At 29.9% G+C, this 18,532-nt stretch overlaps 1 protein-coding gene across 1 annotated transcript; it reads left to right on the plus strand.

The window, feature by feature from the left end:
• Nucleotides 1-8,255: 8,255 nt before the first annotated feature.
• On the plus strand, nt 8,256-17,071 carry LOC125812341 (uncharacterized). The gene is made up of 24 exons (XM_049491849.1): nt 8,256-8,429; nt 11,722-11,939; nt 12,118-12,223; nt 12,326-12,427; nt 12,589-12,642; nt 12,749-12,827; nt 12,926-13,073; nt 13,353-13,476; nt 13,582-13,762; nt 14,086-14,114; nt 14,207-14,355; nt 14,522-14,621; nt 14,681-14,776; nt 14,847-14,887; nt 14,976-15,090; nt 15,225-15,287; nt 15,399-15,458; nt 15,541-15,702; nt 15,890-15,963; nt 16,051-16,144; nt 16,268-16,404; nt 16,506-16,586; nt 16,688-16,793; nt 16,997-17,071. The coding sequence occupies exons 1-24, from the start codon at nt 8,256-8,258 to the stop codon at nt 17,069-17,071; spliced, it is 2,568 nt and encodes an 855-aa protein (XP_049347806.1).
• Nucleotides 17,072-18,532: the final 1,461 nt, after the last annotated feature.

Consider the following 18,532-nt stretch of genomic DNA (forward strand, 5'->3'; position numbering starts at 1 on the left):
TCGGAGAATTTTGATTAGTACTAACTGAATGTGATGAAATGCATTCACAGGATTATATAACAGGATTAATCATGGTAAGTCGTTGCATACCTAAATTATGTAATTTCAATTTACTTTATTACAAGTCAAGCCAGCATGATAATTGTACTAATGATCATTTTCAGCGAGATGCTAGAATCTGTTGGTCACGAGTGGAGGAATTCTTTACTTGTTGTGAATCTCACTAGCAGAAGATGGCATTCTTGTTTTGCAGGTAATGAATACACATTCCACGTTGTTCATGTTTTCCCTTCAATTTCCTTCACTATTCTTTTCACGAACGTTGGCTTTCCTTAGTTCATTTCAATACCAGACGAGAGGTATGACGAATACAGGCAGAGTTCAGACTTCATAAAAAAGTATATATTCCCCGGTGGATCCTTACCTGCACTAAGTCGAGTAACATCAGCCATGTCTGCTGCATCTAGACTTTGGTAAACAAAGAGTTGATTTTGTCATTTGACACAAGCATAGTATGTCTTATTTAAAGGCCATTTGACAAATGATACAAATGCAGTGTCGAGCACCTAGAAGACATAGGAATCCATTACTATCAAACGCTGAGATGCTGGCGGAAAAACTTCCTAGAAAAACAAAGGTAACAACAACAACAACAACATATTGTGTTAACATGTTTCCTTTATGAATCATTTTGTACCTTGTTCTAAAGTAACAGACTATCTTTAATAACTTTTTGACTAGCCAAATTCATGCTTTGGAATTCGACGACAAGTTCATCAGGACATGGGTGATGGGAGTACTACTTTGACTACTGTGCTGCTGGATTCAAAACGCACACGTTAGGAGATTATCAGGTATATTCCATTGGTTCATGCTGAAATATGTGATTACTTTCTTGTACGGTATATATACATATGAAGAAATAAATATACAAAGAAGTCAAAGGGAATTTCACATCTACTATATATACATAAAAAAAAATAAAAAATTAAGCATGTATGATTAATAGTGTTGTTTTAATCATGTCTGAATAGTGTTGTTTAAAAAAGTAAAGAAGACTTTATAATTTTGTGTTCTTAACTTAATATACATAGAATGTATCAAAATGCCTACGGAAATTTGAAGGTCTCTACAACTCCAGCAATATCCTTGAGTAATGCAAGAGATTTTAATGCATGCATTAGCATTGTTAAAGACCTCAAAAAAAAAATTAATCTTTTTCACCATAATTGTGAAGAGTATTTTTGTAAATAAATATGTTTATCAGTACAAAGTCGTTTCTAATACTTAGAAATATTTTTAGCAGCGACCTTTTGTATACTTACTTGTTGTCACCCCCTAAATTACATAATAATAAATTAATAATATTTTTGTAAAGTGTTGGTAATTCCTAATTATAATTAATCGCTTTAGTTTGCTAACTTTTTTCATTTTTCTTACTATTCCTTAATCCTATCTCTCATTTAATTTCAATCACGTCGTCAATATTGAATTAAATTTTTTTGTCTCATAACATTAAAGTTTTTCATGAAATTTTATAAAGAATATTCACTATTTAAGTAAATCTAATAGTAAAAAGTATTTTGATGCATATCTTTTTCGTGATTTAACACTTTAAAAATTTATAAAATAACTAGATACACGAGCCCGTGCCAGCACGGGCCCAATATAAATTATTTTTTCGTTTCAATTTATGTAGCACAGATAGAATTTTGAAAATCAATCAATCAATATATATATATATATATATATATATATATATTTACATTCTTAAAAATATTTGAAGTTGTTAATTATTGTAATTTATAATATTTTTACGTTATTTTAAATAATATATGTTATTTTCTCTGTCCCAATTTATGTGGCATACATAAAATTTTGAGAGCCCAACAAATTTTATATATTTTTTAAAAATATTTAAATTATTAATTATTATAATTCATAGTACTTTTTACATAATTTTGAGTTTCTTTTCTACTCACTCCTTTTCATTTCATTGATCGGGAAAAAGATCCTTTCCTACGGCCTGTTAAAAATAATATAATTTATTCAAATTTATATTCATTAATACAATATAATACGATACTCCCTCTGTTTTTATTTATATGTCACTATTTTTTTTTTATGTGCATTAATAAATTAAGTAAGTTTACTATTCTACCCTTATTAAATTTGAAGTCAACTTTTCAATCAATGAATTTGAACTAATTTATTTTGGATTAATTAATTTGACAAATGAACATGAATTATTCACTTTGTTTTTCTAGGTTGATCAAATATATATTTTCAAGGATAATAACTCAGAAGGGTAAAATAGGAAGAATATTATAATTTATGCATTATTTTTATGAAATGACAAATATTATGGACCAACTATTTATAGTAACGATGACTTATAAAAGGAAACAAAGGGAGTATATCTTAATTTGTATTTGTATGATACAAATAGAGAATTACGATATACTCCCTCCGTTCCTATTTATATGTCACTATTTTAGATTTCATGTTCATTAAGAAACTAAGTAAGTTTACTATTCTATCATTATTTATTGGTTTTTTTGAAGTCAAGTTTTCAATCAATGAACATGAATTTATTTATTTTTATTATTTAACTAGTGAACTTATCCGCGCTTCGCGCGATTAAAAAAGATGATAAGATGTCAATAATTTTATTAAAATATAATATAAATAGAAGAAATATTTATAATATGTATGTATATTATATATATATATATATATATATATATATATATATATTCAGACGTATAATTGATTTCATAAAGATAAACGTTTGATTAGTAGTCCCATGACTCCAAACAATGTCATAAGTTGTTTATTTGAACCAAATTTTTTTTTATAAACTTACAACAATAAAAAAAAAATTGTATAAAATATAAAACAAAGAAAATTATGGATAGAACCTAAGATAAATAATAAATAATGTACATCATTATTATGATCTTAATTATTTAAAAAATTGAAGAAAAAAAATATGAAATCAATGTACAATTTTCCTAACTCTTGTCAAGATTCATTCCCACAGTCGATCATCATTCAATAGCCTTCATTTTACTATTTAAGTCAAACAAAACATGAACATAAGAATTACTTATCAAAAATATAATATCTTGAGAGACTTATAATGTAATAATTTCTACAATTTTACCATGTCTTTATTTATAGAACTACAATATGAATACCGAAATAATATAATGACTATTAATTATTTTTGGGGTTATGATAATAAAAAATTATGGGAGTAATGTAAATAAAGACTATCAAGTTTTAAATTATTAAATAATATTAATGAATGGTTAATTGACATATTTATTATTTTACAATAATAATAGAGAAATAAAAAAAATTGTAAAAAAAATAAAATTCTAGAGCAAATCCTCAATATTTAGAATGTTTGACAAAAGTAATAGAAAGAAAGGCTAATGAAATATTTTAATTAATTAAAAATTTAGCTTTTACAGAAATGGAAAAAATTACTATGAAGTATCATACCTTTTGAAGTATGATAGGTCAAGTATAAGGTGTTCACCCCTACAATTTAGTTGTCCATTAATGAGTGCCTAAACATGTTGAACATCATTAAAAAAAAAAAAAAAAATCATCAAATCAATAGCGAAATAATTGTTATATAACATGCCACAAAATCTCATATAATCAAATTTAATATTCTCTAAAGGGTAGACATATGAGAATTGTCAAGAAATTATATCACTATTCAAAGCAATCTAAATATATATAATCAAAATACTATTTGCTTCTACATAAAAATAAAACTATGATATACTTCGAAAATAAATAATAAGGTAAAAGAAAAAAGTAACAAGAGAAATTTGCTAGTCACTCAACATACCTCATCAAGTGGGAAGAAAACTTTGTAGTCATTTCATTGAATCTTTGCCATTCTCATAAATTTATAGGCGTAATTCTTAGTTGCCTCATGACTTTTCATTACCTTACACCTCTCTATTATTAGTAACTGTTGGTTTTCATTATATAGCTTTTAATTATTTTAATTGCAATCATTATTATTACTACTAACATTTAACTCTTATTTTTAATTCAATTGTTACAATTTCCCTGCAGAAATGAACAGAAGATGTAAGAGAAGTCTAAAAGTTTTGGGAAAACGTATAATTTAAAAATTGAGCATTTAATTCCAATAAATAATCTTTTATACTTCCATGAATATATTTAATTTTAATCAGAAAAATATTATAAATGTCAAATAAATGACAAAAAAGATAAATATTAATAGTGGCCATAAAGAGGTGTCACATCACCTCTTCAATTTTGTACATTAAAGAATAAAATAAATGGAGGAATAATAATTGTCCTTTTTTTATATATAATAAATAAAATAAAAAAATATTTCTTATAAATTGACATGTGAAGAGTCTTTGTTTTATATAAATGTTCCTTCATTAATATAATATGTATTTATAATAAATTAAATGATACTTTCACAATAAAATAATTATTTTAAATATGAAAAAGGACCAAAAAAGGAGGGAAAAAAAATAAATCGCAATGGAGATCATAGAGAGGTATCACATCACCTTCTATATGTTTCTCCTTTAATATATATATATTAAAGCAAATTTTTGATACTAGGATCATTTTATTAAAATCAATATGTACACAAAACTAAAAAGAACAAGACCTGATCCATAAGTGGACCCAATTCAAATAAAATAATAAGCACAGCTACCCTACTCTTAGCTAATCCTTTTCACCGACGCTGCACTTCTTGGTAAGCATTTCTGCCCAAGACCAATGATTCACAAGCATAAAATAAGAGTAATAGTGTTATTTATGCATTAATTTTGTGAAATAATAAATATTAAATATATTATTTTTAATAAAATGACATATAAATAAAACGAATGGAATATATATATATTTAGATCGGTCCCGCATAAAATAATTTATCTCAAGAAGATGTCTTTAAATATTATGCATTCACAACTGGTCGTGGATAAGAACATGTATACAAATATTAAAAGAGTACGATTAATTGGTATTTTTATTATTATTTTGCTTGTGCCTTTTCATTGAATGAAAAGCTAGGCAAGCGGCAAGCCGAACAATAGGTAGTCTCAAAAGAAATTAACTATTATTCATTCACAAGTGGTCGTGGATAAGAAAATTACATCATAGGCTTACTTTTAGAAATATTTATTTTTCTTAATTTAATTATTATATTTTCATATTTAATGATTATGATTTTTCATCTTGTCTTTTTTTTTTTTAAAAAAAAAAACACGTTTTACTGATCTAAAGTTTATTTCTTTAAAATAACGTTCAAATATTTTTAATACATCGACTTTGAGTATTATTTAAACTGACATAGATATAATGGAATATGGATCAAAGTTTGTTTTCAAAATGAACGTGGTAGCACTCGTCTTATCCCACCAAGACAAGCCAGCCTAAAACTCAACAATTACAATAAAATGCGGAAATTTCATAATCAACTCAAAAATATCCCCAAAATCTGGTTGTTACGTGTACAGGCCTCTAATGTGTTATAACAAAGTTGAAAGAAAATACATGTTTCAAATGACATTGTTTCTAGAATAGAACAAGATCATAATTAAGGAGAAAGAAGGTCCGCTGAAATGACAAGCAGCTACCTCACAAACCTCCACAAGAAGCCTCAGACAAGGAGAAGAGAAAATATCACAAAGGTCTGGGCTAGTAACCTACAGAAAAATGTAGTAGCAAGGGGTGAGTACCAAACCACACGGTACTCAGCAAGTAAACCTCTAAACACAAGTTAAGGGGATAGAATACGGGTACTCTTACACCCCAACCGAACCTCCACAAACTACAACCTGCATAAAATTAGCACAACCTAACAATTCACAATTTACAAGCACATATCTCACACTACATTCTAACAATCACATATACTCAACAACAAGCTCAATATTTATCAAATTACAACCTCCACAACTACAATCTGCTTTACACCAGCTCAACCTAACAGTTCACAATTCACATAGCACACAGCTCAACAACAACACTCTAACAATTACATATCCTCAACAACAAGCTCAATATTCATCAATCAAAGTTTCCACAGAAAGGCACTCACAAGATCACCAAAAACCACAATATCAAGTTCACTAATGATAAATATGTGATGCAATGGAACAATGTCAAGTATAGTATGCATGTCTGACCTAGTGACACACACCCGCTATCTCTTAGTCGGGGACCCATGGGGACATAACTGTCCATGCATCCATCGCGGCGCGCGATATGACCCACGATAATAGTAACCATCGCGGCGCATGATACGTCCCTCGAAATATAGTACGGCGCGCAATATGTCCCTCGAAATGGTACATCCTCTTAATTTCTTATTCTTTCTCAATTCACACAATGCTTGTCTCAGAACCATGCAAATGACATGTTCACACAAATAATGAGGAGATGACCATTTTTCATAACATTGCATAATTCACAACAACACAATCATGATACAACATCAACAATGATTCAACAAGCCTTTCAAGCCATTCTCAACACATCACACACAAAAAATTAATCACATTGCCTTTTATTACCCCTTTTTCATCATTAGAATTAATCAATGTGGACAAGTCAACCCATCACCAAGTCTCATTACCCCCCAAACACATATTACAAGGATATACATGAATTTCATACACTTAATAAGGGTTTAGAAATCCACTTACCTCAAACAATCAAGCAATCACTCCGGTACTTGAGCCTTCCTCTTTCGTTGTACTTTCAAACAATACAATCTATTCAAATCAATAATCACAATAAGACTTCAAAACAAACAACACTCATATTACTATGTGTTTAGCCTTGACCCAAAAATTCACCCAATATAATCAAGTTTGTAAATCTTGATGCCAATTAACATTTCAACTATCATATTATCCAAGTTTCAAGTCTAGGGTTAAATTCAGTTTTCCCAATATCCTAATTCAAATGTTATTCACATAATATTATACACCTAATAATTAATTACATATCTCAATATATTAAAAACTGAATTTATAATATAATAACCGATTAATATTACTCCCTCCGTCCCATTTTATGTGGCAACATTTGACCAGGCACGGAGTTTAAGAAATAAATGAAGACTTTGAAATGTTTACCAAATTACCCTTTAAAAAGTAGATTCACTTTTTTCTCTCCTCATAAATGTATTGGAGTATTATTTTAAGATTAAATGGACCAATAAGAATAAAAGAGGAATTGTACCTTTAAATATTTACCATATAAGGAAATGTGACATTCTTTTTGGGACTAACCAAAAAAGAAATGGTGCCACATAAAATGGGACGGAGGAAGTATTAATTTCGATGCCACTTTTACAAAATCAAATCAGTGGCGGCGAATCATGACCCCACTATCAAAATCTTGCCCTTCTTCATGATTCTAATGATTTCCTAAATTTCCAAATACCTATCAACTTTCATTAAATAATAATAATAATATTAACAGTGAACATTTTTCAAGCATTAAGTATATAAATATCACAAGTTTCAAATTGTTTCTTATCCGCCGCCTAACGTCTCCTTCGTTGTTCCCTATCTCCTTTTTGTTTCTAAATAAATAATTAGGTATAATTCAAAGTGAAAAGGTGGTAAATTTCAATAATTTAATTTAATTATATGGTACAAATGGTATAGGGTCTTAAATAAATGATCATTTTAGTCCATTAACTATCAATTAAGTCAATTATTCATAATTACCCATCAACTAATTAACTAAAGTCAACGAATACTTTGAAATTATTAAAAATGGCCTTCTGGGTCATTACATTTTAATTATGAGTCTTTCGAGATGGCTCAGTTGGTTTGGAGGGTGGTTATCCGACCCGGGATCGATCCCCCTTCAATGTCTTCTGAGTTGAGTCTGTCGCATAGAGCTTGCCTAGTGTGGTTTACATCTCCTGTGTGGTTTGCAAGCTATTACACAGTGAGGGGTTTATCCAGTGCACACAAAGTGCTCACCCGAAAGGCAGAGGCTGTTGCAGAGGTTGTAACGATTGCAGGTTATCCTGGATTTTAAAAAAAATGTTTTAATTATGAACTTGGATAAGTTGATATTGGTAGGTGACATTATAGCGAGTGCTAGTACTCTATCACAATTCACATCATTTCTTATACATTATAAATTTATGCCTCAATACACCAATATTTCATCAAACTCTTAACTGTTTGTAACTTTGAAACTTATATTTTAAAAACATGAAAGTAGCAGTAATTGGAGCAGGGATAAATGGACTAGTTGCTGCATATGAATTGGCAAAATCTGGTGTCAAAGTTGTGGTTTATGAGAAGGAACATTATCTAGGCGGCCATGCTAAGACCGTTACTGTCAATGACATCGATCTTGACCTTGGCTTTATGGTCTTCAACGGGGTAAGTACGATCAGAGGGTGTTTGAGTAAGCTTATAAATGATCAAATCATTTAATTAGTTGTAACTTGTAAGCATTTATTTTTATACTTAAATGCGCGTTATTGATAAATGCTAAAGTGCTCATAACTTAAGTGCGTGCATGGAACGATAACAAATTTAAGTCATTTTTGATGTGTTAGTGTATCATTTTGGCCCTTTTCCAACTTATATTTCGAAAAATGTTTGTTATATAAGGTGTGTATTGAATTATAATTTAAATGTCTACGTATATCATCATGTTATATAAGATTTGCAAATTCATGTAGTCACTAATGAAGTTTGAGTGACTAAATGCTTAAATCATATCAAACTAATTGAGTATATGAATATTTAGCCAACTCGAAATAACTTTAAATATGTTAAAAGTTAACATTTTTACTCTCCGATAAATCATATCATATATTATATTATAAGTGGGAAGCCTCTATGTCAAAAGTTGAATTACAAAAGTGTCCTTATAATATCATAATATTTATGGACAAAAATGTAAATATACATTAAATATTAATAAAAATTATTGTATTTTCTATTAAACACTATTATTACATATTTATGAACAAAAATATAAAGACACATTAATTATAATAAATATCCTAATATATTTTTAATAATAATATTAATATTCTTAAAATGGAGAACTCACAATCTATGACATGAATTCATATAGATACAATGAATATTTGTACAATTGGATGATATCCTATTAAATGACAAAAGGAAATCAAAAAGTTTGGCAACAGTTAAAAATGACCCTTAAGTGTACCTCAGTTACTCCTACCGTGCAAAGTTATAAAAATTCTCAGATAAATTATATTCATAAAATTATATTAAATGCTAATTTATTGCTTCAATAAATACTTACTATGGAAGCTTGCAATCGTTAAAATTTTGATTTTCTTCTGTTATAATTAGCACAAACTAATGATGAATTACTTACTTGGTAAATTAATTTTATATATATATATATATATATATATATATATATATTAAAAGTGAGAACAAAAAAAAGTTATTATTCATAAATAATAATTAATATCCATAATAATAATGAATCAAAAGTTAGTTTACCATTTTATCTGAGTAAAAGCAAATATTCATTTGAATAACTTTTGTTTACATAAGAAAATATAACAAAATTCATTAACCCCTCAAATTCAATGAATCCAAATACTATATATGCTTTCTGAAAATGCTTACTGCCATAATTTTATTTATCTCTTTCACCTTCTCCTTCACTACATGTTTAGAGGAACAAAAACGTTTGGTGAGGGTGAGAAAGACATTGTGTAACAACAATTAATTATGGTCAAGTCACATGTGTATAAGTTTCCTAAATTATTTTACTCATTAAATTTTATTTCTTTCATCTTCCATAGAGTCGATCTAGCGAGAATTTTCGATCATGGAAGGGTTGATATCTCCAGGCTGATCATAGTTGAGATTAGTGAATTCATTCTCATAGTATAATATTCTTATTATAATTCTTTAAGATGCAAAGATAATATACTCTCTACCACAAAAAACGGTGTAATACTGATAATTGATAGGGAGGAGAGATGGTGATTTTGATCATGATTTCTTCGAAGATTATATTATAACTGATAATTCAAGAGTAGTAAAAATTAAATATGACAACTACTCTAATTTGACATCAAACTATCTAAGGGCATAAAAAAAAACGAAATCAAAGATAAAATAATTTGCATTCAATCTCAAAAGTGACAAAGAGGAGATGGGAAATTAGTAGCCTTTATATAATGTTTTTTCCTAGTCCTTTGAAATTTCCTTTCATTTATTAATTACTAATGAATTATAATTAATAGTCAATTCAACTTCTCAACTTCTTTGTACTTATTGTAGCAATGAAAGGTTGTTCATTGGTTAACGTAACAATTAAATAATTGAATCACCAACGTTTCATATAAAGTTATGGTTATTACATAATAATTATTAAATGCAAAATTTTTCTTTTTATTGTATGAAATGTGTGTATTTATATTTTTATATTATACTTTTTGAAATAATAGTTGCTTGAAGGTTAAAATGATGTTTAACTTTTAATAGGTGATTTGATAATTCAATTTTTAATTTGGAAGGTTTCTACTTGATATAATATGATAATAATCAAAATTTTAATATAAAATGAATAAATCAAAAAATAAGCAGAGAAAGAAAGAAAGATGATTGTCCTCAGTCCTTATTAAATCATTGAATTAAATGTGATAATTAAAGTATTATATTATTACTCCACTTCCAAATCATCCATTCAATTCATGTTATTGAAAACTAATTTAATTGAAGATTTTTTTTTAAAATTATGGTGTAAATAAAAATTATTTTATAAATAAATAATTAAGTATAAGGATAAATTGATAAATCAACTTTAAAGATAAGAGCTTCCCAGGCTGATCATAGTTGAGATTAGTGAATTCATTCTCATAGTATAATATTCTTATTATAATTCTTTAAGATGCAAAGATAATATACTCTCTACAAAATAGTTATTTCATCTAAAGAAATGGTGTTATTTGAACGCGTTGATTGATGCTCCTCTTCCTATTGATTACTGGCTATAACCTTTATGATCATTGCAATATTCAAGTTTAAGTATTACTTGAAAAGAACTCATTAATCCTTTTTGTGACATATTTGGCTAATTATTAGAATTACAATACTTTGATTTCACGTGAATTGGAATTCGCTTTTGTTTCCATGCACAATTGTTAAGATTAGTTTTAAATTCTTGATAATCATATATATTATTTGCATTTTGTAAATTTTAACAACAAGTTTTAAATGTTTATCATAACAAGTTTTTGGTTTAAATATTTCAGATTCATTATTTTACTATTTGGTATAAGTATCACAATTCATTATTCAAATATGATATCACGAAACTTAATACTTAATGTTATTAGGTGCAAATATTTAATAGTATTAATACTTCCTTATAGACAAAATATTTGCACCTAATAACATTAAAATGTAACTCATTTTATACATTTTACCTATCTAACTAAATATAGTTATTCAATTTTGCAATTCCGACAGTAACTAATCATTTATCACTCAACAAAGAAGTCATTCAAATTGGATGAGTGTTACGTTCATCAATTTTAGTTTGTACTTTTTTTTGTTATTGATTACACTATGTTTTTAATATAACTTATATCGTGTATACTATACGTGCAACACACGTGTCCAGAAACTAGTATTTAATAAGTAACAGTGTTACTCTCATATGATTTTACAGGAAACTTATTCGAACCTGATAGGATTTTTTGAGTTACTCGGAGTTGATATGAACATTTCTGATATGTCATTCTCAGTGAGCTTAGACCAAGGCCGTGGTTGTGAATGGGGTACTCGAAATGGATTCTCTAGTTTGTTTGCACAGAAGAAGAATGTACTGAATCCATATTTTTGGCAAATGATAAGAGAAATTATCAGATTCAAACAGGATGTCATAAGGTACCAATAACTTATTTCATTACAAATGTTAATTTTTGAGCATTTCTGTTAATTTACTCATCTCATTAGAAATTTAGAGCACATGTATAGTTTTCTTTGTTCATTCGAAGGGAATAAATTGTTCTGTTTTGTGCACTTCATTTATTTCATCACGATTACACTTCTCACTGCATTGCAGTTACCTTGAAGAATTGGACAACAATCCTGACATTGATCGCAATGAAACATTAGGACAATTTATTAAGTCACATGACTATTCGGAGCTATTTCAGAAGGCTTATCTGGTGTGACACTGCAGTTTGTCCTTGTTATTGATTTTGATACTTGTATAAATTTTTCCTTTTTTGTTCATTCAAAAAATTAATCTTGACACATATCTTACACAGGCTCCAATATGTGCTTCAATATGGTCCTGCTCCTCGGAACGAGTAATGAGCTTTTCTGCTTATTACATTCTTTCGTTCTTCCACGACCAACATCTTCTGCAGGTTCTTTTCTCTTAGCTACAGTTCAAGTAGCTAGAACACTTTGTGTGTTGATTATAGCCAATTGTTAAATGTGGTGCACGCAAATACAGAATTGGAATGCTCAGCTTTTACTCATCTTATTGCCCTTGTGCCTAAGGGTGCTTTTATTTCTTTCTTTGTAGCTCTTTTGTCTCCCCCAATTGCTCACTGTAAGATGGCAATCACATATAGACAAGGTGATTTTTCATTCATAGATACTTCAAAGTTCTTACTATTTTCTGTGGTTTGTTAAGTTAAGCATGTACATCCTTGAGAGTGATTCAATGGCAGTATCAAACGCAGGTTAAGGAGGAGCTGGAAAAGAGAGGCTGCCATATAAGAACTAGTTGTGAAGTAAATTCTGTAACAACAAATGAAGAAGGTCTAGCTTGATTTTATCTTTTGGCTTCTTGCAACAGTTCGCTGTGCGCTACAAACTACTTGTGATTCTAACTGTAAATGAAAGTGCCCTTGCTGCAGGTTGTACCATAGATTGCATTGATGGTGCCACAGATGTATATGACGGATGCATAATCGCTTTACGTGCTCCAGATTCTCTGAGAATGTTAGGCAAAGAGGCAACATTTGATGAAACAAGAATACTGGGTGCTTTCCAGTATGTCTATAGGTACTTTCGACTCCTATATTTGAATACCTTGGATTTCATTCCTCTTTAATTCTACTTTTTATCTTTTTTGAATCTTTATCTATAGCCCGACATCACTTACGTTGTATATATATTTGTATTTTCTGTTACCAGATGAGCTTTATTTTGTGGTTTGGTGAAGTTCAATTAGATTCTACAACCTGCTAGATTTCTGAGCTAATATGAAATTTGTATTGAAGGCCAAGATTAATATAGTTAGCCTCCATTCTGCCTCTAAAATTCTACATTCCTCTGTGACAGTGACGTTTTCCTTCATCATGACAAAACATTCCTGCCTCGCAACCCAACAACATGGTGTGCTTGTAACTTTCTTGGAACCACGAATAATAGAGGATGTGCGACATATTGGCTCAATATAATCCAGGTGTGTTATGGAATACAGTGATTTAGGACCTTGTATAGAAAGTAGAAGATAATGTTCTCAGTTGGAAGTCATTTCTCTTAAATTGTCAACTGTCTAAACTTACAGAATCTTGGTGATTCAAAGCTGCCTTATCTCGTAACCCTCGATCCTCCTCACACACCTGAGCATACGTTGCTTAAGTGGACCACCAGTCATCCAGTACCCTCAGTTGCTGCATCAAAAGCTTCATGTGAGCTATATCAAATCCAAGGAAAGAGAGGAATATGGTTTTGTGGAGCATATCAAGGTATGAATCTCTTTTTAAGCAGAGTGTTGAGAGTTGCTTCAAGATATCTGTTCCCTTGTAACCTTCTTTTGTGCATAGTCTACAGTTGGACTCTTCAACTTTGTTCAATTTAGTGAACCTGTTTCTCTAACTGTTAGTCCTGTAATATAGCAGCTTATAAGTTTAATTTGAATATGTTTTAAGAGATAATCCTAATTACATTTCTATTTTGATGAAATCGATATTTAGGGGACTAAACTAGCTGCCAAGCTATTTTCGCAGAGAGAACTTGTCTTCATGTACTTTTTAGTTTTCTTTCCACTAAACTAGCTGCAATATTTCAGGCTATGGCTTCCATGAGGATGGACTTAAGGTAGTATATACTACTTCTGTTAATAACAAGCTAAAAACAAATTTGGAGTCTTTTGCAGTTTTTGTTCTTATATAGATGATTGTCCTCCTCAGGCTGGTGTGGCTGCTGCAGATGGCATGCTTAGAAGGACTTGTTGTATTCTGGATAACCCCAAGCATATGGTACCAACCTGGCCTGAAACTGGAGCACGCCTCCTCGTTACTAGATTTCTCAAAAGTTTCATTCAAACAGGATGCATAATGTGAGTGATGATAGTTTCACCTTGTATTACTTTAATCCCAAACAGGATACACATACTTTTTGTTATTATATTATTCATAGCTTCAAATCATTCATGCTAATGCCAGAATATCACTCGGAAGATTTTTGAGCTTTTAATAACTTTATTTATATGTTATAATATACAGCTTGTTGGAAGGAGGCAAAATTTTCACCTTCCAAGGAACAGAGAAGAAATGCTCACTCAAAGTTTCTCTTAGAGTTCATAATACACAGTTCTACTGGAAGGTAAATTGAAATTTCCTTTGCCCCTACAAGTGATCAAAAACTTAACCAATCTCTTACAGGTTGCAACTCGAGCTGACCTAGGGATTGCCGATGCTTTTATTCATGGGGATATCTCCTTTGTTAATAAGAATGAAGGTCTTCTTAATCTTTTCATGGTGAGGGAATGGCTCGATATCTTTGTAAATAGATATTTATCGGTACTTAGCTTCCTAATATCTTTTGCAGATATATGTTGCCAACAGAGATTTGAAAGCATCTGTTAAAAGGTAAAATAGTTTACTTACTGATCTGAAATCAAGAAACACAAACTTGTGTTCATATGTTAAAGTTTGTCATCATTTTGTGTGGCTCTAGAGGCTGGTGGACACCATTACTAGATGTGTTATCTGCAAAATATTTCATTGGACATGTTTCAAATCGAAACACCCTGACTCAGGCTCGTCGGAATATCTCTCGTCATTATGACCTGGTAATTAATCAACTTGCATATTATATCACCTGATTTCAAAGATTGCTAGTGAAATTAAAGTAGTTAATCCTGCACATACTTTTGCCAATTGCAGTAGATTTATCACTTCCTTCTTGTATTTTTTTCTTTTCCAGAGTAATGAACTCTTTTCACTCTTTCTGGATGAGACAATGACATACTCATGCGCAATTTTCAAGGTTAGCTCTCCAAACTTTTTAAATGCTTGCCACTTTTTTCTTCGTATGTTAAGCTATATTTCTTGTTCCAAGGTAATCTAATAATCTATTATTCTTTCCGAATTTGTATAGAGTGAGGACGAAGACCTGAAAGATGCACAGCTGAGAAAGATTTCTGTTCTAATTAAAAAGGTATTTCATCAACCAAGTAAAAAACTCTCCTGTTTATACCTAACTTTCAGGCATAATTGGATTCTGTTTCTGTTTTATTTAGGCAAAAATTAGCAAGAAACATCACATTTTAGAGATTGGATTTGGTTGGGGAAGTTTCGCGGTGGAAGTTGTCAAGCAAACAGGATGTAAATATACTGGTATAACTCTTTCGGAGCAGCAACTGGAGTATGCACAGTTGAAAGTTGAGCAAGCAGGCCTTCAGGTATAGTACTAATCATAATGTCTATATGGATCTTGGACAATATAAATGCCTTACAGTATTTCTGATTGTATGAATATAATTGCTATAAGATGAGGCTAAGTTATAAAGCTATGAGGAAATTCCACTTCATGTCCATATTCTTGCTTTCTGAACTAATAAAATTCAGTTCCATGATATATTTTCACAGGATCGAATCACCTTACTCCTATGTGACTATCGTCAAATGCCAAATGAGGACAAATATGACAGGATTATATCAATGTGAGCTTTACTCCATCTACATCTTGACATATTGTATTACTCACTACATGTCGAGTCAGTGTTACAATTGTACTAGTTCATTTTCAGCGGGATGATAGAACATGTCGGTCATGATTACATAGAGGAATTCTTTACTTGCTGTGAGTCTGCATTGGCAGAAGATGGGCTTCTAGTTCTACAGGTAATGAATAAAAGTGAACCCTCAATATAGTCCACTTTGTTCAGTTTTACCCTTCAATTTCCTTCACTGTTCTGCTGCCTTTGTATCTTTATGTTGTTTCTCATAAGCTTTGGATCTACTTAGTTCTTTTCAATACCAGATGAGAGGTATGACAGTCACAGGCAGAGCACAGACTTCATGAGAGAGTATATATTCCCAGGTGGATGCTTGCCTGCACTAAGTCGAATAATATCAGTCATGGCTGCTGCATCCAGACTATGGTAACAAAGAGTTCATTTTAGTGATTTTGCACTAGCGCACTTGCCAATCTTTCAAAAGAGTTTCTCTGAAAGAATTTGATAAATGATATAAACAAATGCAGTGTAGTGCATGTGGAAGAGATAGGAATTCATTACTATCAGACACTGAGATGTTGGCGAAATAACTTCCTGAAAAACAAAAGGTAACAAAACTAAAATAAATGCTTATAACTTGGACACCCTTCATGAAATTTCTGGCTACGCCACTGTTAACTAGACTATTGATGTATAACTGTGTCACTAGACAAATTCACGCTTTGGGATTCGATGACAAGTTCATTAGGGCATGGGAGTACTACTTTGACTATTGTGCTGCTGGATTCAAAACATGCACATTTGGAGATTATCAGGTATATATGGTGATAAATCTTTTAAATTATGTTAACTAGATCATCAAAAAATTAAGTAATTAGAGATGATATAAATTTTGAGTATCTTATTTTGAATGACTTTATTAAAAAAACTTAAGCCGTTAGACAGAACAAATTTTTATTTATTTCACCAAATTTGTAAGGAAAACAACTGATCAAGTGGTGCTTTCTTACCTCTGTAGATTGTATTTTCAAGGCCAGGCAATGTTGCAACATTTGGTGATCCTTACAATGTTACTGTGTCTACAGTGTATTAGAGTTTCGTTGTTTCGATTATATATTGTAAATTTGTCTTTGCAAATAAATAAGTTCCTCAAAACAGCATTAAAGTCCTAATGAAGACATATCATGTCTCATTAGTTCATGCTGAATTATGTGATTTTCTTGTACTGTATTGCCTAATAAAACTTATTAAAAAAGAATGAGGCTATTTTTCGTGATCTTGATCTTATTTTGGGATGTTATATATGGTGAAAATGTACATGTGTATAATATGTTGGGAGTTCCAAGCTTTTTACAGATGAGTTTGAAAACTCTACTGGTGAATTTTGCTAAAATTCAAATCTTTTACCTATGAAACTTCAGCACAGTGTGCTGAAGTTTTGCCATTAAATTCCAATAGAAATTACCAATCATACAATAATGGACAACAGGCCACCCAGTCCCCTCATTTGCTGCATCAAAAACTATTCTATCATTATTTACTGGTTTTTTGAATTCAAGTTTTCAATCAATGAACATGAATTTATTTATTTTTTATTATTTAATTTGACCAATGAACATGAAATATTTATTTTATTTTTTATTTTTTTTAAAGCAAATTTTTTATCCTAGGATCATTTTATTAAAATCAATATGTACACAAAACTAAAAAAGAACAAGACATGATCCATAAGTGGACCCAATCCAAATAAAATAATAAGCACAACTACCCTACTCTTAGCTAATCCTCGTCTCTTTCCAAAAAGCTCTAATTCTTTTTTCCTTTCCAGGTGATGTGAGAACGCCCAAGACCAATGACTCACAAGGGTAAAATAGGAGTAATAGTGTTATTTATGCATTGATTTTGTGAAATGACAAATATTAAATATTATATATTTTTAATAAGAATAACATATAAATAAAACGGAGGAAATATATATATCTAGATCGGTCCCGCATAAAATAATTTGTCTCAAGAAGATATCTTTAATTTCATCACGTGTTTTTTATTATTATTTTGCTTGCGCCTTTTCATTGAATGAAAAGCTAGGCAAGCCGAACTATAGGTAGTCTCAAAAGAAATTAACTATTATTCATTCACAACTGGTCGTGGATAAGAAAATTACATCATAGGCTTATTTTTAGAAATATTTATTTTCTTAATTTAATTATTATATTTTCATATTTAATGATTAATGATTTTTCATCTTGTCTTCTTGTTTTTCTTTTTTAAAACACATTTTACTGATCTAAAGTTTATTTCTTTAAAATAACGTTTAAATATTTTTAATACATCGACTTTGAGTATTATTTAAACTGACATATATATAATGGTATATGGATCAAAGTTTGTTTTCAATAATTTGTGTTGTTGATGAAAGAACTAAGAAGAGAAAACACAATCTGAGGCAATGGAAACACCTATTCAGAAAAAAAAAATTCATGTTACGAAGAAGACTTAATAATTTATGAATAATGTTTTTATGAGATTAATTAGTCTAGAATATTCTAAAAAG

The sequence above is a fragment of the Solanum verrucosum genome, unplaced genomic scaffold, assembly GCF_900185275.1.
Source record: "Solanum verrucosum unplaced genomic scaffold, falcon-dt-bn FXZP01000604.1, whole genome shotgun sequence".
NCBI classification, from domain to species: Eukaryota; Viridiplantae; Streptophyta; class Magnoliopsida; order Solanales; family Solanaceae; genus Solanum; species Solanum verrucosum.

Coding starts and splice junctions, on each gene's coding strand:
- LOC125812341 (XM_049491849.1), top strand. CDS start 8,256: ATGAAAGTAGCAGTAATTGGAGCAGGGATAAATGGACTAGTTGCTGCA. Junction 13,074..13,352: donor GCTTTCCAGTATGTCTATAG/GTACTTTCGACT, acceptor CCTCTGTGACAG/TGACGTTTTCCTTCATCATG. Junction 14,356..14,521: donor ATTCAAACAGGATGCATAAT/GTGAGTGATGAT, acceptor TATAATATACAG/CTTGTTGGAAGGAGGCAAAA.